The sequence below is a fragment of the Dipodomys spectabilis genome, unplaced genomic scaffold (genome assembly GCF_019054845.1).
Source record: "Dipodomys spectabilis isolate Male_0828 unplaced genomic scaffold, ASM1905484v1 ptg000231l, whole genome shotgun sequence".
Taxonomy (NCBI): domain Eukaryota; kingdom Metazoa; phylum Chordata; class Mammalia; order Rodentia; family Heteromyidae; genus Dipodomys; species Dipodomys spectabilis.
This window is the reverse complement of record NW_024870908.1, coordinates 4,002,064-4,024,325: the sequence shown is the minus strand read 5'-3', so window position 1 is coordinate 4,024,325 and position 22,262 is coordinate 4,002,064. Positions and strand designations below refer to the sequence as shown.

Sequence of the window (22,262 nt, the reverse complement as noted above, 5' to 3'; positions counted from 1 at the left end):
AACTGCTAGACATACAAGAGACGGGGAGGGGCGTGGGGGGGGGGGGGGCTTCCAGAATGCTGACATTTGTGCTGAGTCCACACACAGCAAAGCCTCTACTGATCGAAACTTTCCCACATACTCAAGCCATGGATCCCAGGATGGTTGAGTTTGGGGGTGGCACATTTCGGCACAGTTTTTTTTTCCTTTCCCCCCGCCAGTCCTGGGGCTTGAACTCAGGGCCTGGGCACTGTCCCTGACCTTCTTTTGCTCAAAGCTAGCACTCTACCACTTGAGCCATAGTGCCCTTCTGGCTTTTTCTGTGTACGTGGTACTGAGGAATGGAACCCACGGCTTTATATATGCTGGGCAGGCACTCTACCACTGAGCCACCTTCCCAGCGTAACACAGGATTTTGTTAAAGCATGTTCCTAGCTGGTAGTGTGCCAGCTGTGAGTGAAAAGGCCAAGCAAAAGCGTGGCTTCACTCTGCATGTGCTCTACCAAAGTGTGTCATGGTGCTTAGTGTCTTCTTGTATCTCCAAATTCCACCTGCGCCCTGCATGGAGCCCAGCCTACCTTGGAAGTGAGCCACTTTCTCTAGTCAAAGCATGTGGTTAACCACACAGAAACATGCAGCCGACGAGGCCCACCTGGAGCCTGCCACTTCAGGGTGATGAGGTGAGAGGCCGGGAGTAGGGAGCAGCCCTCAATTATACTTTGTGTGTGTGGGGGGCGGGGGGTGTCTGTGTGTGTGTGAATGAGGCAGGAGTGGAATTTGAACCCAGGGCCTCACATTTGCTAGGCAAGTGCTCTACCACTGAGTCACCAGCCCCTCACAGCTACTTTTATGGCCAATGGTGTCTCTTGATCATACTGAACTGCAGATGGCCGAGTAGACAGGCAGCCTGAGTTCCAGCTGTCACCTGCACTGGCTGAGCTCAGTCTTGGCTGTGGGGGGTGCCACAACTGTGACGAGAACACCCAGGTTCCCAAGCCTGGCACTGGGAAGCCTCGGTGCTTCTTTCCTGCAAAACTACAAGGACCACCTCCTCAGGTCCTCGGGGTCCTGCCAGTGCTCTCGGGCAGCTGGACATACTTTCCTTGCTTTACAATTCTGGAGGCCAGCATTCAGGGCTGAAATGGGTGTGGACATACCTGCACCCCACCCCCAGGAGACATACTTCCCTGCCTTTCAAGCCCCCAGGCCCTGCACACGTGGTGCCTTCAAAGCCAGCAGGACTGGTCAAGTCATTGTCATATCAAGTAGCAATGAGTCCTCCCCGCCCCTCTGTGCTGCCGGGACCGCTGTGATCACACAGTGAACCCCATCTAGGGATCCTGAACTTGACAGGATGTGGACAAGGGGCCTTACTACATAACTGAACACATCCCAGCTCCCAGGGACTATGGCATCGACATCTCTGAGGGGCACACAAAGCCCCAGCTTCAAGTTCTACCTCATTACTCCTGCATGAAGCCTCCCTGACCACCCTTTCCTCAAGCTGCTCCAACTACCACGCTCGAGTCCTCCCCGACGTGCGTGCGGGAGCGCCATCACCTGCAGCCGGACCCGGCCTGCAGGCAGTGGGTGTCTGATGAACGAAAGTCCCAGTGTACAGTCAGGGGCCAGCCACGGGCCATAGAAATAAAGACCGATAAGCAAGGGGCAGGTAGCACCAGGAGGTGCTGGTTGCTTTTAGAAACTTTTTAGCAAGGGGCCTCTGTCCAGTGGGCCCATCTCTCTCTCTCTCTCTCTCTCTCTCTCTCTCTCTCTCTCTCCCCCCACAGAGTCACAGGTAGGCCACCCTGTGTGGTATAAAACTGGCATAGCCAGTCAGAGCAGGGCACTGCAGTGTTTCTGTGAGATTTCATGATTATTTTTTAACCACAACCCAAAAAGATACAACCAGACTCCATTTCTTAGGGAAGAAGACAACTTAGCTGTAGGCTTACTACAGGATAAAGTTGTTGAAATTGTCTGCACAGAGGAAGCAGTGCAAACTACTTAATACAAGATGAGTACATACGGGTATACACTGCCCCCAGTCAGCTCTAAGGCACAAGAACTACGGTCAGTTCCTGCTGGAATGACAACAGAGGCACTGTGGGATTATCTGTTGTTTTGTGATTGTTTTGTGCTGGGGATGGAACCCAGGGCCTTATAACATGCTAGGCAAGAGCTCTACTGCTGCCCTGTAGCCCCAAACCATTAATCACCTACACACACTCTCTAAGAACAGCATGCTTCTGCAATTCTTTTTAGCAATGCATATTTGCTTTAAGTGTAACAGTTGGGATGCATTTTTTTGTGTGTGTCCATTTCTTAAAGCTGGAAACTGAAGAAAAAGCTATGCCCTCCACAAGCAACTTTAGGAATCCTGAACTATAGGATTCAAGAACCACTGTCTGCACTCACTTTGCTGTCCTAGGATTTACGGCATCTTTCCAACAGTGACCTTAATCTCACCAGCAGCCCAGTGGATCGCTCAGAACCACACTGCATTTACAATGACTACCAGGGCGGCCAGGTTGGCTACTGGGCACACTTGGATAAAATACTGATAGCCAGATCAATTAAAAAACAAAAACAAACAACAACAAAAAAACGTGTGCTTTAAATCTCCATGTGACTGGTGGTGTAGTAACTGCATGGTACAGGGTTCAAGACTTCTCTACCCTTAAGCCGTGCCCTGTGAGGCTGTGGAAAAGCACAGGTCTAAAGGGGAATGTCCCAGTTTGCGTGGTTACCTGCAGCACGAGGCCTGGAGGACTTCAGAGAAGCCTGGATGGGCAGGGGCATCTGAAAGGGCACAGCAATCCTCCACCCTCGCCCCTTTTCCTTACCTTAACCCTTACAATGTTAGGACACAAGTGGAGAAAGGGCTGAGATTTATGTGGATGGTGTCTAGGATACTTGTAAAACCACATCAAAAAGGATTTCAAGATGGTTTGAGTTTATCTGACTGAACAACTTCTACAGCTAATAGAAAACAAGAATTGGGAGGACAACTTCACCATTATCTACCCTACACTCTAAAAAAGAACTGGGTGGCTTAAAGTAGCAGACTGTCTGCCTACTCAGGAGTTCAAACTCGAAGCTCTCCTGTCTCAAAAACAAACAAACAAACAACTTCAAGCCACGCAGATATGCTAAGGAACACTACATGGGTTTGCTTTGAAACAGCAATTGCACAGGGTCAATTAAGAGTCCTGAAATATAATTTATTCCCCAAAGCCACAGGGATGAGATGTTCTCCCAACTCTAGGCCAACGGCCCACAGCCTGTTTTTAAGGGACCGATTAGGGGCAGGGCTGGCCAGTCCACACACTCAGAACAGAGATGCCACCCTCCACCATTCCTGAGTGCCAAGAAGTGGAGTGTCAGGAAGGACTGAAGAAATAAAGGCTACCCTCAGGCACCTGAGGTTACACCCTGGGCGTGACCACTGACTTGAAATGTGGGACACAACCAAACTCACACAACAGGCTCCAAACCAGATGCCAGTTTAACAACCTACTGGGAGAGCTGGCCCTTCCCTGGGAGAATATTCGGGGGGTTGATACCTGCCCTACAAGAAAAGAGCCACCTCCTGGAAACTAGAACAGCACACTCGTGGACTGCCGGGTCTTGGAGGGCACTGGAATAAAGCTCCAGTCAGTCAGATGAGTGGGGGCCCAGGGCTGTCAACAGCTGTGACTCAGCAGTGGTCTCACCCCCCAAGGGTGGGCCCCAGGGCTGACTCAGGTAACCCAGCAGCCCTCAGCCATCCCCCATCCTCCTGCGGACTTCCACTCTGCTTCTCAGGATGGAACTCCCCAACCCTCTTCCTGTCCCTTGGGTCCTGCCGGTCTCACCAGTGGGGTGCCGGTGTCCACCACCGAGCTCTGGGGTCACCCCCGCTCTTGCCCAGCTCCATGCATTTCCCTACACGAGAGCTTTCAAATACTATTTCCAGTTTCCAAGTAAAAAGCTTAGCCCTCAGAAGTGAATGCTTCACAATTTTTACATGTCTAACATGTCTAACACCAGCCAAGGCCTACGTTAACTTTCTAGAAAAATGGCAGTACAGCTGGGCACTGGTGGCTCACGCCTGTAATCCTAGCTACTCAGGAGGCTGAGATCTGAGGATGAAGGTTCAAAGCCAGCCCAGGCAGGAAAGTCCGTGAGACACAGCCCAATAAACCACTAGAAAACCGGAAGTGGCGCTGTGGCTCAAGCAGTAGAGTGCTCGCCCTGAGCTGAAGAGAGCAAGGATAGCGCCCAAGCCCAGAGTTCAAGCCCCACCACGGACCAAAAAAAAAGAAAAATGGCAGTACCAACTTACTAGCCTACAACTTTCTCAAGTCTAAATTAGTTCAGAACTAGTCCTTGTAAGCAGGTGATATCAAACACTTGACTGCCAGGCTACATTACATGTCAAGAAATACCCTGCGGCTTCTCATGCCCAAAACAGTCAGAAAAGGTTGGAAGTGGCACTGTGGCTCAAGTGGTAGAGCACCAGCCCTGAGCAGAAGCAGCTCAGGGACAGAGCCCAGGCCGAGTTCAAGCCTCAGGACCAGCAAAAGCAAATACAATAAAAATATCTTACTGTAACCTCACTCTCTGTAAGATTCCTTTGCCTTGGATATAAAGCAGAAATATCCAAGCTACATATTACTCATCCCAAAAACTAGAAATACTAACAGAAGTAAATCTAGAAATACCCCAAAGAAGCCTTCAGTAACACTTATGAAGATCTATCAAAGTCCTTCTCTGGAAAACAAAAACCTTCTGTTACTTAAAGAAACCAAGGTTAAGAGCAATAAAACTTGAATTCACAGCTATCAAAGATATTGGTTTATGGCCTACGGACCTTTCACAAGGCCACCTGGCTAGGGTCCATGCTCGGTACCATGTTTCCTGGATGCAGATCTCCCACAAACAAATGTTTAAAAGGAACATGACTGGTCACCTTCCAAGCACACAATTCAAGTGTAAGTGGTAACCCCACTCTCACAGCTTCCCCCTCCCCCCCAGGTATGTGGCTGAAGTGACCAGCAAGATTAGGGTAAACAAAGGTATCTAAATGGTTTAGTTGTGGAGATGGAGTCTCCACAGGTCTTGAACTTCCATTATTACCCTGCTGCAGACCCTCACTAACACAGACCACCCTGCCTGGCTCTGAATGGAGTTCTGAGCCACTTTGCTAGGGTAGCCGTCTTGTTGGCATCACCCAGCTGTGCACAGTTTCCTAGGGGGAAGGCAGAGCACTGGAGTCCTCTGAGCTGGGCAGTGACAGGGTGCAGCGGTCCTGTAGAGGCAGCTTTTCTTTTGCAGAGGCAGAGATCAGTAAGAAGGCTCCTGCAAAGGTCCCAGCAAGGGCCTCCTTCACTGTGGTTGTGGTGGCTGGAAAAACCTACAGAGCTTGGTAAGAGGATGTGGGACCCGGAGAAGAATTTAGGGCACACTCCAAAGGCTGAAAGCCAGTTGACCCGGCTTCCCTGATACAACCCGATTCTCTGCCTCATCAGTGGAATAACACTAGAGCAATCAATCTGATGAGGCCATCAGGCTGATGTCAGTACCAGTCTCCCAACATACCATGTCCACACAAGGACTGTCAATCTCAAGCTGCTTAGGTGCATTCTCTTTTCTTCATAGTTCACACCAGGATATAAATGACTACAGTAGGACATTTTTGCACACAGACAATAACCGACCTGCCTCGGCTATGCTGGGCTTCCTGGTGCTAGATTGATGTGATCCAGGTACTCATATTCCTTCCTCAGCAGCAGAGGCTCTCTCTATAGGGCCTAGGCCTTCTCCGGCATGTTTGGAATTGTAGTTATATACCACCATGCCAGGCCTACTCTGAGGTTTAACGGTCACGATGCTCCTCACTGGAGAGCTGTAACCACTCTGCCTAGTGGACTGTGGTTGGTGACTACTGTCTCGCCAGGACCTGGTGAGACCAAACAGAGGCACCAAGAGTTTAAAGCCGTACATGTGAGATCATGAGCAAATCCACAGAGACCAGGCAGACTCTAACCTCAACTCTTTGCCCCTCTGTGAACTAACTTAATGATCTTTCTCCTATTCCAAGATTGATGCAAAGAAAAATGAGATGAACTAAAGGATACACTTTCTCCCCCTATGTGGTGGTATGGTTTCCTTGACTCTAAAAGGAGAAAATGACCATCAGAAAATCAGCAAAGGGAGAGCTAGCCTGCAGGGAGTTAACTTCCCAGCACCAAAACCTGACTCACATCAGAGTGAGAGGGTTCCAAGGCTGCCCTAATTTCTTTTCTACCAGGTCCTGAGCTAACGCTAACTTTGGAACTGCACTGAGAATTCTAACACCAACAAAAGCCAACGCAGGGAAGATTATTAACCTCTCACATCATCTGACTTATTTGCTGCACACAGCGCTATCAGGAAGGAGTCATGTTTTAGTTTATCTGTGAGGGAAGTGCAAGAACCCGCTTTCTAACGGCAAGCACACCTTGGTAGAAAAGTTCCACAGGAAAGAAACCCACCACTAGGGCACTGCCGTCACTGGGCTGCAGAAGACTGGCTGGTATGCAGATAGTGGAGCAACTACCCCGTCTGGGAGATGACTGACAGGCGCTCACCTGGGAAGAACTGCATCTCGGAACAGTTCTTACATCCACACCGGAAACTGCGCCTTAGCTTCCACAGGACACACCCGGACCAGATCTCTCTTCTCTAGTCCCGTCCAAGTCTCTCTGCCTTGGCTTTTGTGACCATCCACATTAGACAACAAATAAATTGCCAAACACTCTCATTCCTGGCTACCACCACCGCAGCTTCCACAGCTCTATTCACCCCCCAACAGGATGTATTTACACCCTCCCCCCAGCCAACTGCCCCTCATCTTTTTCCTCCCTACATTTCTACCTGATAGCTCATAATAGACATTTTTATTAGCATACATTAGTTGTACAAGGAGGGCTTCATTGTGACATTTCCACACAGGTATACAATGTATCTCAATCAACCTCACCCCCTCTATCGGCTGGCTCCCCCTTTCTTCAAACAACTTCAACAGGTTTCACTGTTCTATTTTCATACATGCAAACCATTTCACCATATTCACCCTCATATATAATAGGGCATTTTAAAAATAACTAATCCAGAGCATTTTATTCTCCAGTGGATATGCAAGGACTGTGCAGAAGGTCAGTCACAAACAAAATGCAACCCCAGAGAGAGAGGCAGGCAGGCCAGGCAGGAGAGCAAACTAACCCTCATCTATTGATAGAGAAAAATCAATCCAACCGGTCTCCCAGGCTACCAACAGCACCCAGCCCACCCCTGGGGCGACGCTCCATCACTCTAGAAAACCTCAACAGCCCCATCTCCCACCAAGTCTCTCTTCCAGCCACCTAATGAAGCAATCCCTTCCTTCTGCATTTGAGACCTAGGTCTCACTAGGAAGCCTGGGCTGATGTCATGATCCTCTTGACTCAGCCTCTTTACAGAAGTGCCGTACAATGTCCTGCTGTCTTTCTGGTATTGTGATAAAAGTATGTATGTATGTGGCTAGCGGTCCACCTGAGGAATGGGAAGACTGGAAGCGCCTGCCTAAGGTGTAGGCAGCTTTTACATCATACACCTGTGGACGTTCACTGCCAAGCCACCACAGTCCTACAATGTTGGCCAGGGACCTTTTGGACAGTGAAACCCTAACACAGACGGACTAAGAAACCAGCAACTGAGCCGGAAGCAATTTACATTCCTTAGTACCTAAAACATTTGCCCTCCCATCTGTGATGCTGTGCTAAGAAGGCAGATAAATCAAGGGTTCGGTTCACCTTCCAGTACAAACTTTGGCATGAGAATAAAACAAGAGCAAAAGTGAACTGCGGCAACTGGAAACCTTGAAAAGTTCCTGCACCTCTCCCCAACACCGGTCTTCCAGCAAAAGCTATGAAACCTGGAGACAAGGAAGGACCTACACACAGGGAGACTGCCCTTCAGGGGTGCGGAAAACACTTCACAAGGAGGCAAAGCCGGCGCACCTGGGAAACTGACAGTGCTCAAGTTACTGGATTTGTTTTGATCAGATAGATACTTGGAGAAACCGCCACAGACTGGATCCTTCCTAGTTCCGTCCGGGGCTGCGGTACAGCACAGCACCGAGGAATCCGGCCGAGGCATTCCTCGTTTGCTCGCCCGAGCCAGGCGCTCCGCGAGGTCGCTGCTTTGCTGGGACCCGGGGAAGCAGCAGAGAGTCGCGTGTCTGGCACGGACCCAGCTCGGCGGCCCCCACTCCTGCCATGGATGGGCGCCCCCTCCGTGGGCGGCCGGCGCGGCCATCGCCGTGCGGACACCCACTCATCAGCCCGCGGGGGGGCACGGGGGCCACCGGTGCTGGGAGTGGGTTCCCTCCCGGGCCCCCCTCACTTCCTTGGGACCTCGGCACGGGGAGGAGCAGCCAGCCCTGAAGGCCGGCTCCGCTCCGGTGCTCGGCGCCTCGGCTGGGGCCGACCCGACCCCTGCCGGGGGGAGCAGAGGGCGGCCGTGTTTACCTGGTCCGGGTCGCGCTCACGCACCATCCGGTCACCGGGGCCGCCCCCCGGCCTCCTCCCACCCCCGAGCACCGGACCTGGCAAACTTTCTGCCGACGCGCTCAGGGTTTGACTCACTCGGCTGCGGGCGGCCATGTGCCGTCCGCCCGCCTCGGCCCCAGCCCGGCCTCGGCCCCAGCCCGGCCCGGCCCCGGCCCCGGCCCGCCCCGACTTTCCGCAGAGTTTCAGCCCCACACCTGGCCGGATGCGGACCGCGCCACCTCCATCCCGCCAGGTACCCGACTCCGGAAGCAGCCGCAGCCGCAGCCCGGGTCACAACGAATCACCCACGAGGACCCGAGCCGGGGACCGAGCCCGCCGGGCCGCGCGCCCGCCCGCCCGGCAGGTGCCGGCTGCAATTCCACGCATCGCGGAGCGGTGCCCCCCCACCCCGCACACACACACACACCTAGGAAAGGCGGGGGGGACGGGAGCTCCGGAGAACGAACTCCACCCCCCCCGCACCCCGGATCCCCGGTGCCCGCCCCGCGACCGCGGCCCCTCGGCCCTCGCCCGCAGGCCGGAGCGGTGAGGGGGGAACACGCTTTGTGCACGGGCCCCCGGCCGGGGCGACGCGGCGCGGCCGGGGGTGGGGGGGGGACCCCGGGCCCCAGCGGGCCCCGGGCCTGGTTAAAGATGGCGAGCCCCCCTCCCTCCCTCCCCCCTTCTCTCCTTCGCGCGGATCCCGCGGCCGCCCGGCCACAATGAAAGGCGGCGCGGCGGCGGCGGCGGGGCCTCACCTTCCATCTCCATGTCCTCGGGCTCGCTCAGCTGCTGCTCGCCCGCCTTGGGCGGCTGCTGCGGCTGCTGCTGGTGGTTCATGTCGGCCGCGGCCTGGGCCTCGCCTGCGGCCGGGGGCCGGGGCTGCGGGCCCGGCGGCGGGAGGCGGGCGGCGGCGAGCCGGGGCGGCGGCGGCGGCGGCGGCGGCGGGGCGGCCTCCTCCTCCTCCTCCCGCGCGTCGTCGGCGGCGGCGGCCCCGGGGCGGCCCGCGGCGGCGGGCGGCGGCGGCGGCGGCGGCAGGGAGACGCGCACGTACTTGCTCGCGATTCGCCCAATCTCGGCGCCGAGGCGGGCGGGCGGCCGGCGGGCCGGGCCGGGCGGCCTCGTCGCTCGCTGCGGCCGCCGCCGCCGCCGCCGCCGCTCCCGCCGCCGCGGGGCCCGCCTCCCGCCGCCGGGGCCGGGGCTGCGGGGCCGCGGGCCGGCCGGGGGCGGAGGGCGGCCGGGCGGGGGCCGCGGAGTCAGCCCCGCCTCGGGCCGGGCGCGGCGGGCGGGAGGCCTGGCCGGCCGCGGCGGGCCTGCGGGGCCGGGGGCCGGCGGGAGCGGCGGCGGCGGCGGCGGCGCGGGCGGGCGACGGGCCGGCCGCGCTCGGGACGCTGCGGCCTCCGCGTCCTCGGCGGCGACGGCGGCGGCGGCGGCGGCGGCGACAGCGACGACGGCGGCGGCGGCGGCGGCGTCGGGGCTCCGGCAGCGGACGCGGCGCCCGGCGGCTCGGCTCGGCTCGGCTCGCTCGCTCTCAAAATGGCGGCGGCGTGAAATGTCACATCCGCATGGGGGGCGAGAGCGGCGAGCGGGACGAGGGCGGGCAGCGGGGCGGCGCGGGAGGCGGAGCGGGAGGCGGAGCGAGAGGCGGAGCGGGAGGCGGAGCGGGGGAGCGGCCCGCCCGCCGCCGCCGCCGAGATCCGCCCGCCGCCGCCGAGATCCGCCCGCCCGCCCCGCGCGCGCGTCGCGGCCCGGAGCGCGCCGCCCGCCCGCCCGCCCGCCCGCCCGCCCGCTAGGCCGCGCTCCCGCCGCGGCCCACACCCGCCCTGGCGCCTCCGGGCCTCGCGTGCGACGCAGGCCGCTCGGGCACCCGGCAGGGGGCGGCCCCGAGCCGGCCGCGACCCCGGGGACTGGGGTCACCCGAAAGGCCTCTCCCCGGAGCGCTTCTCCTCACGCCCCCCCACCCCGGGCCGGCGGAACCCCCGGCTGCTGCGGCCGTTATTTTACTATTATTATTATCATTATTATCTTGTTGGTTTCCCTTGGACACCAGGTCCCGTGAGGTAGGCCAGGCTGGCCCCGAACTCGCGGCCTCCGCCGCCTGGCACGCGCTGGGAAGGACAGACAGCGCAGCACCTGCACGCGGGCTCCTCTCTACCTCTCTCAACCGATTCTTCACTGTTGGTGCCCAATCGACCGTGGGAATACGATCTTTTATGATTATTTTGTAACCCCAAAGTCCAGTCTGGTCAAGTTCAGTTCTTCCAATCCCGTCTGAGTCGCCCCCGGTGTGTGCTTGTTTGTTTGTTTTTAACATTCGTTGGTTTCCTTCCTAGGAGGAACCCCCCTGGGCCTGGCTGAGGTGTTTCCTCCAGGACCCCCCCACCCCCACCCCAGGAGGCATCCCTGACAGGTGTCCTGCTCGGTCCCAGCTACCCCTAACACACCCAGGTGAGTAGGGCCTCAACTTTTCCCGTGGTAGAACTTGGCTGGAGACATGGATCGGTGAGGGCTAGAATGCCAGTACCGGTGCCAGGCCTTGAGTTCAAACCCAGCACCTCCTTCCAAACAGAAAACAATTCAACTTTGGCCGCCCTAGCCACAGCAGTGTGGCTAGGCAGAATCGGTGCCTGGAAGCGCGCAAGTGGTAGCTAGAAGCATTCGCCTTGAGTAGGAAAGCCCAGGGCCAGCACCCAAGCCCTGAGTTCAAGCCCCAGGACCGACACAAACAAACAAACACACACACACACACACATCAAAACAAAAAAAATATTAACAACTTTAAAAACCGATACAAAGACCTTCCAGGGAGAAGTAAATTTTGCCTTGAAAATGCCAGGTATTTGTGATTCCTGCCCGCCTCTCCACCTCCCAACCTCCTCTCTGTCCAAGTCAGACACTGCCCACCCCCTTAGGGATTCTTATTACCTATCCTGTCTTCAGTGCCTGGAACACACGTGCTCAATGAACATGATTCAAGTATCAGTGGGTTCCCCTCACACCCCAAATACTTCATACACTTGACATTTTCCCCCCACTAGTGAACTTCTCCCTGAAAGTTCAGGATCTACAAAACTAGGAATGAGCCCCCAGCCTTCTGGGTCACCCAAATCTACTGTGAGGTGGCGAGGGATGCTGAATGAGCAATGCACACATGCTACAGGGCCCTTTCCAGAACTCTGACTACCGCAGAGTTCCTCAGGCAAGCAGGAAGAAATGATGATTTCTTGGAGAGGAGAAAGTGGAAAAAGGTGTTTTACTTGGCCAGCATTTCCAAGGCACTTCATTACTGAGCCTAGCACCAGCGGAGGGAATTGTGAAGGTGGAATGCCTTGTGCTGAAGATGTGATTCTGAAATCCCTGATCTGAAATGCTAGGCACCCGAATTGCTTCCCATTACAGACTGTAGCATATTTGGCACTTAGTGAGATATTTTAGCCATAAGATCAACATATAAACACAAAATGTACGTTATATTTCCTGCATACCTTATACACATAGTTTGAAGGTAATTTGACACAATATTTTAGCACACCTGTGTTGGGTTTTTTGTGTATGAGAGCTAGAACTCGGGGCCTCAGGCTCTCCTTTAGTCTTTTTGCTTAAGGATAGAACTCTTCCACTTGAGCCACAGCTCTACTTATGGCTTTTTTTTGGGGGGGGGGAGAGGTTGGTTGTGGGTCTTGAATTCAGGGTCTAGGCACTATCTTTGAACTTTTCTGCTCTAGCCTGGCGCTCTACCACTTTGAGCCACATTTCCACTTCCAATTTTCTGGTGGTTAATTGGATCTTAGAGTCTTACAGACTTTCCTGCCCCAGCTGGCTTTGAACCATGATCCTCAGATCTCAGCCTCCTGAGTTGCTAGGATTACAGGTGTGAGCCACTACTGCTTGGCTACTTATGGCTTTTTGATAATTACTTGGAGATGGTGTCTTAGATGTGTCTACCCAGGCTGGCTTTGAACTGTGATCCTCAGATCTCAGCCTCCTGAGAAGTTAGAATTACACGCGTAAGCCACCAACACCTGGCCTGGTGCAGCTGTGACTTGACTGTATTTAATATGTAAGTCACTTGAGATCAGGTGTGCAATTTTCCTCTTGTAGCTTCAAGTTGGCAGGCCAAAAAAAAGTTTCAGATTTTGGGATGTTTTAGATTTGGTGTCTTCAGATTAGAGTTACTCAAAACCTGTATACCCATACACTAAAATAATACTTGGCAGGAGAGAGAGAAAGAGAGGCGGTAGGGAGACACTAATATATGCTACATAAAATATGGATAGAACTGGGAATCATGCTTAGCGATGGTAGACCAGAGGCCACATACTACCATTCCAATCCCATAAGATGTCCAGAATTGACAAAGCAATTCACAGAGACAGGAAGTCTGGAGGATTGGAGGATTGCTAGTTCTCTTAGGGCTTCTTAGGGGTGAGGAAAATATTCTAAAATCAGATCCTGGTGATGGATGCACAAATAGATTTTATTTATTTATTTATTTAGTTCGGTCGTGGGGCCTGAACTTGGCCTGGGTGCTGCCCCTCAGCTCTTCAGCTAAAGGCAAGCGCTCTACCACTTGAGCCACAGTACCACTTCCTGCTTTTTTCTGTTTATGTGGTGCTGTGGAATCGAACCCAGGGCCTCATGCATGCAAGGCAAGCACTGTACCACTGAGCCACCTTCACGGCCCCCCACAAATAGATTTTAAAAAACACTTCATTGTATACATGTATGTGGGAAAACTGTGTGGTACACGAATTATATCTCAAACACAACGACTGAGAGGAGTGGTGAGGAAGAGTGCATGAGGAATTTGAGTTAATGGTGCTGCAGAGATGTTTCTGGTCAATATGAGAACCTGAGGTCTGGCAGTCACCTGTGGAGGTGGTATTGAACCATACGGGCCAGGAAGGAGAAGGGGCTAGCAAAGAAGCCGGACCCTGCGCGCTCCAGGCCCATCCACCTGCTTACTCCATCACACCTGCTTTGCTTCTTCACCGCCATTCCACTATTTGCTGTGCTTTTCCGTATTTGTTTGCATAGTGCACTAGACTCAAATTTAAGCACTCCCTGTGAACTTCAGCCCTAGCGTTACTCCTATGATTAATAACATAGCAAAAGGATGTTGCCAATGTCGTTAAGGTTGTTGTTAATCAGCTGCCTTTAAGATAAGCTGTGTGGTTGGATCTAGGACAATCACATTGCCCTTTAAAAACAAATCGTTTGGGCTGGGAAGGTGGCTCAGTGGTAGAACACTTGCCTTGCACGCATGAGGCCCTGGGTTCGATTCCTCAGCACCACATAAGCAAAAAGAAAAAAGCCGGAAGTGGTGCTGTGGCTCAAGTGGTAGAGCGCTAGCCTTGAGCTGAAGAGCTGAGGGACAGCGTTCAGGCTCCACAACCGGACCCAAAAAATAAAAAAAAAAAATAAAAAAAAATAGTTTCGAAAAAGTAAAAATAAAAACAGAAAGAGTTGGGCTCAGACCATGGCTGAAGCGGTAGAGCCACCCACCTGCCTAGCAAGCATAAAGTCCCGAGTTCAAACAAGAACAGGCTGACAGGCAGGCATGGCGGCTCACACCTGGAATCCTAGAACTCAGTGGGCTGAGGAAATAGGATGACCTTCATAGCCAGCCTGGTCCACAAAGGCCGATCCTGCGGCAAAAGAAAGCACGTGAGATAGGCTCACGTGTATATATAGGCTCACGTGTATATATATAGGCTCACGCCTATAACCCTAGCTACTCAGAAGGCTGAGATCTGAGTGAGGATCGTGGTTCAAAGCCAGGAAAGGCAGGAAAGTCCGTGAGACTCGCAGCTCCAATAAACCACCAGAAAACTGGAAATGACGCTGTAGCTCAAGTGGTAGAGCACTAGTCTTGGGCTGAAGAGCTAAGGGATAGAGGCCCAGGCCCAGGGTTCAAGCCCCACGACCAACCCCGCCCCCCCCCCAAAAAAAAGTAAGCATATGAATCAAATGAGCTAAAATAGGGTAAAAGCAGATTTCTGGGGTTGGGAGTTTAGCTAAATGGTAATGTGCTTGCCCAGAACGCAGAAAGTTCTAGGTTTGAATTTGATCCCTAGCACTGAAAGGGAAAAAAAAGGATGGTTTTCTGTAGCTCATGTCAGAAGACAAAGCCAAAGATGTGAGATGTGAGCGACAAGCACAGGGGGGGGGGGGAGGGGAACCTCAGTCACCTCCACCAGCTGAGAGCAGGCCCAGGCCCCTGGCCAGCACCCAGCAGCAAAAAGACGTCCGCTACAACCTGAATGTGACTGCTGTTCCTCAGAGCACCGGGTCAGATTCCAGCCTTTGACTTTGACCCTGTGAAAAATCTAAGAGAGGGTTGGGAAGGTGGCTCGGTGGTAGCGTGCTTGCCTAGCATGCATGAAGCCTTAGGTTCAATTCCTCAGCACCACAAACACAGAAAAAGCCACAAATGGCGCTGTGGCCCAAGTGGTAGAGTACTAGCCTTGAGCATAAAGAAGCTCAGAGACAGCGCCCAGGCCCTGAGTTCAAGTCCCAGGACTAACCAAAAAAAAAGAAAGAAAAGGAAAGAAAATCTAAGAGAAAACCCACTAGAAACCTCTTGGGTTTTTAATCTACAGACTTAAAGGATCCTGTCAGGGTGTTGATTTAAGCTCCTAAATTTGCGCTTATTCATTATACAACAGTAGGATAGAAATACACATAAATGACGTGTGTCTTATCCCCTCCCCCCCCCCACACCTCGAGGGAGCCACTGACAGCCACAGCTGCATCCTTAGCCCTGGCACATAATAGATGCTCAGTGAACTTGTGCAGACTGATGCCCTGCAGTCATGCTTACCCATGCTTGGGGGTGGGGTGGGGAGAACGCAGGTGCTGCTGGCTTGGGGGATCCAAATACCAACTGTGTTCTCTTGTTCCTTCCTGTCCAGCCATTCATAGCCTTCACGTGGTAGATGGTAAATACTGTTCATTTCCGCACCACCACAGCTTCTAGAAAAGCAATACTGGTGCCCCCTGGAGGCTTGCTGCAGAGGCCTAGGCTCAATGACTTGGGGTGGGGGGTGTTCCTAACTGATTTTCTCTCTCTGCATTAGATATATAGCCCATTTGTGCCCTGAGGGGAGGGCATGTTTAAGAATTCTCCATCAGTGAGTCGGCCGAGTAATGCCAGCTTCCTCCCAGCTTTTACTGCCAAGGTGTCTGCAAAGGAATTGGGGAACTCCGAAAGGGAGGAATACAGAGCACCATTCGTGTTCACCGCCGATTAAAAAAAAAAAAAATCCATAACCTTTTACCCTATTTCAGGGAGCCAAGGAAGAGGAGGAGAACGGGGCGGATAAGAAGCTGACTTCCTAGGTGCAGTATGGGAAGTGTAGGGAAGGGCCTGCTATCACTGCAGCCTCAGCAACACATTTTGCTGCTCCTGGGCCTGGGCTTGGCATAAACAGCAGGTTGGTTGTTTTTTTTTCTTCTTAAAACCAAAATATTTACCTACCTAGAAGCTAGGTTGGTCAGGAGCTCAAACAACACAAGTATCAGAAAAGAAAGAAGGTTTTTAACATGCTTCTAGTATTCCCCTAAACCCTAAAATAACTAAGTTCTTGAATAACTCATACCTGAATAACATAAACTAATCCCATGTCACACACAAGGTGACAGATGAGGAACTGGGTTCAGAGGGAGCAAGTGACTTGGCCAAGGTCATGCAGTCAAGGTCAAGCTGTCTGGAAAGCTAGGGCTATAGTTCTTCAGAGCCCCTGGATCTGTATTCTAGAGGCTTCTGTGAACTTGAACTGGGGAAGTTTGAGTAACCTGATGGAACTCAAGGTGGGTTTCAGAGAAGAACAGGTCTCCCTATGCAGCCCAGGATGCTCTCCATCTTACATATCTCCTGCGTCAGCCTTTTTTTTTTTTTTTTTTTGGTCGGTCCTGGGGATTGAAGTCAGGGCATGGGCGCTATCCCTCAACTCTTCAGTTCAAGGCTACCACTCTCCCACTTGAGTCACAGTGCCACTTCTGGTTTTCTAATGGTTTATTGGAGATAAGAGTCTCACGGACTTTCCCAGGCTAGCTTTGAACCAAGATCCCCAGATCTCAGTCTCCTCAGTAGCTAGGATTACAGGCGTAAGCCACTGGCACGGCTTTGCCTCAGCCTCTGGGTGTGAACCACCACGCTCAGCTAAACTTGAGTTCATACTTGAAACATTTCTGAGCACAGACCTTGTGTGATGATCATTATAAGAGCAAAGATGATGAGAGATGAAGCCCCAAACCCCAGTTCTTAACTCCCGAGTCCACAGTCCTGCCAATCAAAACTGTTTACGAGCTGAATACCTGCTGTCAGCTGTGCCGCCTCCAATTTAAACAAACAGCAGAAATAGCCACACAACAGCCTCAGCCTAAAGGCCTAATGCTGGAGGTCAGCCTGGGCTCCATAGGAAGACCTTGTCTCAGAAAATATTTCCAGGCACCAGTGGCTCACGCCTGTAATCCACTCAGGAGGTTGAGATCTGAGGACTTTGGTTTGAAGCCAGCCTAGGCAGGAAAGTCCATGAAACCCTTATCCCCAGCAAGCATAAAAAAGCTGGAAGTGGCGCTGTGGCTCAAGTGGCAGTACTAGCCCTGAACAAAATAGCTCAGGGACAGCACTCAGCCTCTGAAAGCCCCAGGACTAGCACATATAACACACTGAAATTTTTGGTGATGGTGGTGGTGGTCGTGGGCTTGAACTCTGGGCCTGGGCGCTGTTCCTGAGCTCTTCGGTTCAGTGTGAGCACTCTACCACTTGAGCCACAGCACTACTTCTGGTTCTCTGGTAGTTAATTGGAGATATGAGTCTCACGGACTTTCCTGCCTGGGCTGGCTTTGAACTGTGATGCTGTGATTCTCAGATCTCAGCCTCCTGAATAATTAGGATGACAGGCATGAGCCACTGTTGCCTGGCTCTGTAACTTTTTTTTTAAGGGCTGAGAGTGAAGGTTGGTATGTATAGGGGACTCAATTCAGTGCTCAGTACCACACTGGATGAATGAATGAAAGAAAGAATGACCTAGCCAGGTAGGGATGAATTCAAAAGGCACATGAAGATTTTCTTCCCAACTATATTTTAAGGAGTTAGCTAAATGGCAAGCTAGTTATGTGTATAAAAGCTGAGGTGGGGCCTGTTCGTTGTTTTTATTTTAATTTTATGGGGTTTTCTTGTTTTGTTTTTGCAGTTCTGGTGATAGAACCCAGAGTCTGGCACGTGTTGGGCAGGTGCTCTGCCATGGGAGCCTGGCCACGTTTATTTATTAATTTAATTTTTGGGGGGTCCGGTTGTGGGGCCTGAACTCTGGGCCTGGGTGCTGTCCCTCAGCTCTTCAGCTCAAGGCTAGCCCTCTATCACTTGAGCCAGAGCGCCACTTCCGGCTTTTTTCTTTTTGCTTATGTGGTGCTGAGGAATCAAACCCAGGGTCTCATGCATGCAAGGCAAGCGCTCTACCACTGAGCCACCTTTTTATTTTGTACATAAAAAGCAACGTGGAAAGATGCTACAGGGAGTTACAAGGAAGACAGAGATCAAGATGACTGAAGTTCAAGGGTCTTTTTTTTTTGGTAGACCCTAGCTCAAGCAATAAAAACTAGGCATGGATTGGGGTGTGGCTCAAGTAGTAGAGAGTTTACCTTGCAAGTATGAGGCCTTGAGTTCAATTCTCAGTGTGTGTGTGTGGGGGGGGGGGTAGCTGGCCCAGGCCTATCAGCTCACTTACCTACTCTGGAAGGGTAAATAGGATTATGGTTCAGGCCAGTTCAAGCAAAAATACAAGACTAAAGCACCAACAGCATGTGTGGCTTAAGTGGTAGAGTGAAAAGCTCAGAGTTTAAGTCCCAGTACCACCTAGACAGATCAGATAGACAGGCAAATAGACAGAAGATAGGTAGATAGGTAGGTAGGTATAGGTAGGTAGATAGGTAGATACATACATACATACATACATACAGGCAGAAAACCAGAGGAATAAAAGGTAGAGGCATGGCACAGTGTCTCCCTGGCAAGTTCAAAGCCCTGAGTTCAAACTCTAGTACTCAAAAAATAAAAAAAATTTTTTTTAAGAGGGGGAAAAAATGCTGGGGAAGTGTCTTTGTTTTTGGTCAGTTCTGGGGCTTGAACTCTGGGCCTGGGCATTGTCCCTGAACTCTTCAGCTCAAGACAAGCGCTCTACCACTTGAGCCACAGCACCACTTCCAGTTTTCTGCTGTTTCATTAGAGATAAGAGTCTCACAGACTTTCCTGCCCAGGGTTTGAACCTTGATTCTCAGATCTCAGCCTCCGGAGTAGCTAGGATTACAAGCGTGAGCCACTGGCGCCTGGTGGGAAATGTCTTAAATGGGAAAGCACCTGTCTAGAAAGTACAAAGTTCTAACTTGACACCACAGTACTACAAAAACCAAGGGTCAGCACCACCATGGGGCTCTTAGCACAACCATGGGGTTGCTTTCACCTGGCAGGAGTTTCAAAACTCATATCCCAAAGAAACTCCATCCACATTATCACCCATCATTACCCAGCGCCACATACACCAGCCCTGGCTCGTTACCCCTAGCCATAAACTCAGGATTACTACCCAGAGTCATTATTTTCCCAGCCTACTGGTACACTTTTTTCCCCCCATTAACCCTACTTTCCACACCAATTGTGTTCCCCAAGGCTTGGCAATGTTCACAGTTAATCAGTCAAAGCCTACTCACAACCAAGAAGGGCAGGTGTTTGGGTGTGTGCCATGGCAGGTGGCATTGTCCAGGTGATAACGATAGAGAAGAGCAGGCCACCTGGTCCCTGCCCCCTTTGGGGACACAGCACCCTTTAGTCAATCTGTTGGAGTGGGGGTGGGGGTGTCCAGAATTTGCATTATTCCATGGTAGGCAAAAACAGGAGACTTTACCCCTATTTGTGTTGGCTTGATTCAAATTTGCACCAAAAATGACAATCCTTTCAGATCTTAAGAAGAGTGTGGAGAAGCTGGTCAGACTCCAACACTGGCCTTGAATCCTGGCTCTCTGTGGGTCTCCCTGTCTCCTTCCAGCTAGCTCTCCTGGATGCTTAGAAAACTCATCCAAGGGCTGGGAAGGTGGCTCAGTGGTAGAGCACTTGCCTTGCATGCATGAGGCCCTGGGTTCGATTCCTCAGCACCACATAAGCAAAAAGAAAAAAGCCGGAAGTGGCGCTGTGGCTCAAGTGGTAGAGCGCTAGCCTTGAGCTGAAGAGCTGAGGGACAGCGCCCAGGCCCAGAGTTCAGGCCCCACAACTGGAAATCCCCCCCCCCCCCAAAAAAAGAAAGAAAACTCATCCAAGCTGAGTGCTGGTGGCTCATGCCCGTCATCCTAGCAACTAAGGAGGCTGAGACCTGAGGGTCATGGCTCAAAGCCAGTCCAGACAGGAAAATCCAAGAGACTCTTATCTCCAGTTAACCACCAGAAAACTGGAAGTGGCACTGTAGCTCAAAGTGGTAGAGCTCTAGTCTTGAGCACAAGGCTCAGGGACAGAACCCTGGCTCTTGAGTTGAAGCCCCACTACCAATAAATAAATAATATAAACAAGTAAGTTGGGTATGGTAATTCACACCTGTAATCACCTGCTCTGGAGGTGGAGACAACCCAGGCAAAAGTTATAGAGAGCTTAGAAACAAAATGAAGACAAAAAGGCCATAAAGACAAAAAGGTCAGGGCTGGTGTCTCAGGCCTGTAATCCTAGCTATTCCAGGGGCTGAGATGTGGAAGATAGTCACTCAAAGCTAGTCTCTTGCTTGCTTGACTGGTGCTCTTAACTACTTGAGCCACACCTCCAGCCTACTAGCATTTTACTGGTTATTTTGGACATAGAGTCCCTCAGACTTTTCTGTCTGAGCTGGCTTCAAACTGAAAATCTGGCTCTCAGCCTCCAGCCACTGGCACCTGGCACGTACTAATATAACTTTTTTGTTGTTGTTGGAGGTATCAGGGATTGAACTCAGAGTCTTGTGCTTGCCAAGCAGGGACTCTGCTATTTGAACTGTGCGGCCAGCCCTTTGGGCTTTTGTTAGTTTTCGGGTGCTATCTGGAATGTATTCTCTGTGCTGGCTTGGACATTGATCCTCCTATTCATACTACCCAAGTAGCTGAGATGACAGACATACACAACTGGTATGGTATATCAGTGGGTATACTGTTAGGCTGGTCTTGAACCCTGATCCTCATGATCTCCGCTCCTGAGTAGCAAGGATTACAGACACCAGCCATTCTGCCTAGTTTAGCTTTTGATTTTTGGTAGTCACATTCTAGAAGGGGGAAGACAGTTCCTCTACTAGCTAATAGGTTACCACAGGACCCCACATCCACTCCCGGGGTCCCAGCAGGGAGGGTGGGAAGCAGGTGTACAGAGATTGCTTTGTGACTCCTCATGCAGTACCAGTCACAATAGCCAAAAAGCAGACAGCACCGCCCCCTCACCAATACCTCTGAGCAGGTACATGGATAAACAAAATGTGGGGCTCAGTGGCTAACAAGGCCCTGAGTTCAAATCCCAGCACCACCAAAAAATAAGAACGTGGTCTTTTGGTTAAATGGAATACTATTCAACCATAAATATTCATGGATGAGCCTTAAGAATACAATGCTAACTAGAGAAAGCAGATTCAAAGCTTGCCTCTTTTATGATTACTCAGAACAGTCTGTCAGGACCTAGTGGAGGAAGAAATTAAAAAGACTACTAATAGGTATGTAGGTTTTTGAGATGTTGTATAGAGGACCAGGGCCTTCGCTTCTTCTAGACCTCCAACCTTCCAAGAATGCTCACTCCAATTAACCAGACCAGGGCTGGCTGGCTGGTTGGTTGGTTGGTTGGTTTGTCAATCTGTCTTTCCAGGTCCCTCTCCCTCTCTCCCTTTCTTGTATCTCCCCTTCCCTTCCTCTCCCCCTTCCTTTCTCCCCCTCTTTCCCTGTTTCTCTGCTCACCCCACTAAGTCCAAACAACTATTTTACTGCGCTTTTCTTTGGTTATCTCCCCTCCCCTCCCTCTCCTAATCCTTGGCAGGTCTCCTTTAGGGCAGTCTCCCAGGGATCTCCCTTCAGCCAAGTGTCTTCCTTCCCTCCTTCCCTCCCTCCCTCCCTCTCTCCCTCCCTCCCTTCCTTCCTTCCTTCCTTTTTTCTTTTACTTTTTTTTTTTGGTCCGGTTGTGGGGCCTGAACTCTGGGCCTGGAAGCTGTCCCTCAGCTCTTCAGCTCAAGGCTAGCACTCTACCACTTGAGCCTCAGCGCCACTTCTGGTTTTTTTCTTTTTGCTTATGTGGTGCTGAGGAATCAAAGCCAGGGCCTCATGCATGCAAGGCAAGCGCTCTACCGCAGAGCCACCTTCCGAACCCTTTTTTCCTTTTTCTTTTTGTCAAGGGGCTCAATGTCAGGGCATGAACTCTTTTGCTCAAGGCTAGAGCTCTACCGTGTTGAGCCCTAGGGCTACTTCCGGTTTTCTGGTGGTTCATTGGAGGCAAGAGTTGCCAGGACTTTCCAGCTTGGCTTTGACTTGGGATCTTCACCTTTCAGCCTCTGGAGTAGCTAGGATTACCAGTGCTTATTTTAGTGTCATCTTTTCTAAAGGCAATTGGATGAGGAACTCCCTTTCTATGGGGCTGGCCCCTCCCAGCCAGCCTTCCCATCCCCCAGGCCTCAGGACCTCCTCCTCCCAGAGCCCCTCCCAGCAGCAGCCTCCACCTCAGCGTTCTCAGACTGCAAT

General features: G+C 52.2%; 1 protein-coding gene across 1 annotated transcript in view; it reads right to left on the bottom strand.

Moving 5' to 3' along the window:
* Usp7 (ubiquitin specific peptidase 7) overlaps positions 1 to 9,415 on the bottom strand; it is a 42,358-nt gene extending 32,943 nt beyond the window's left edge. The window contains exon 1 of the mRNA XM_042698242.1: positions 9,293 to 9,415. Coding sequence (XP_042554176.1) covers positions 9,293 to 9,374 — 82 coding nt within the window. The 5' untranslated portion in view covers positions 9,375 to 9,415. The remainder of the gene's footprint in view (positions 1 to 9,292) is intronic.
* Between the last annotated feature and the right edge of the window lie 12,847 nt (positions 9,416 to 22,262).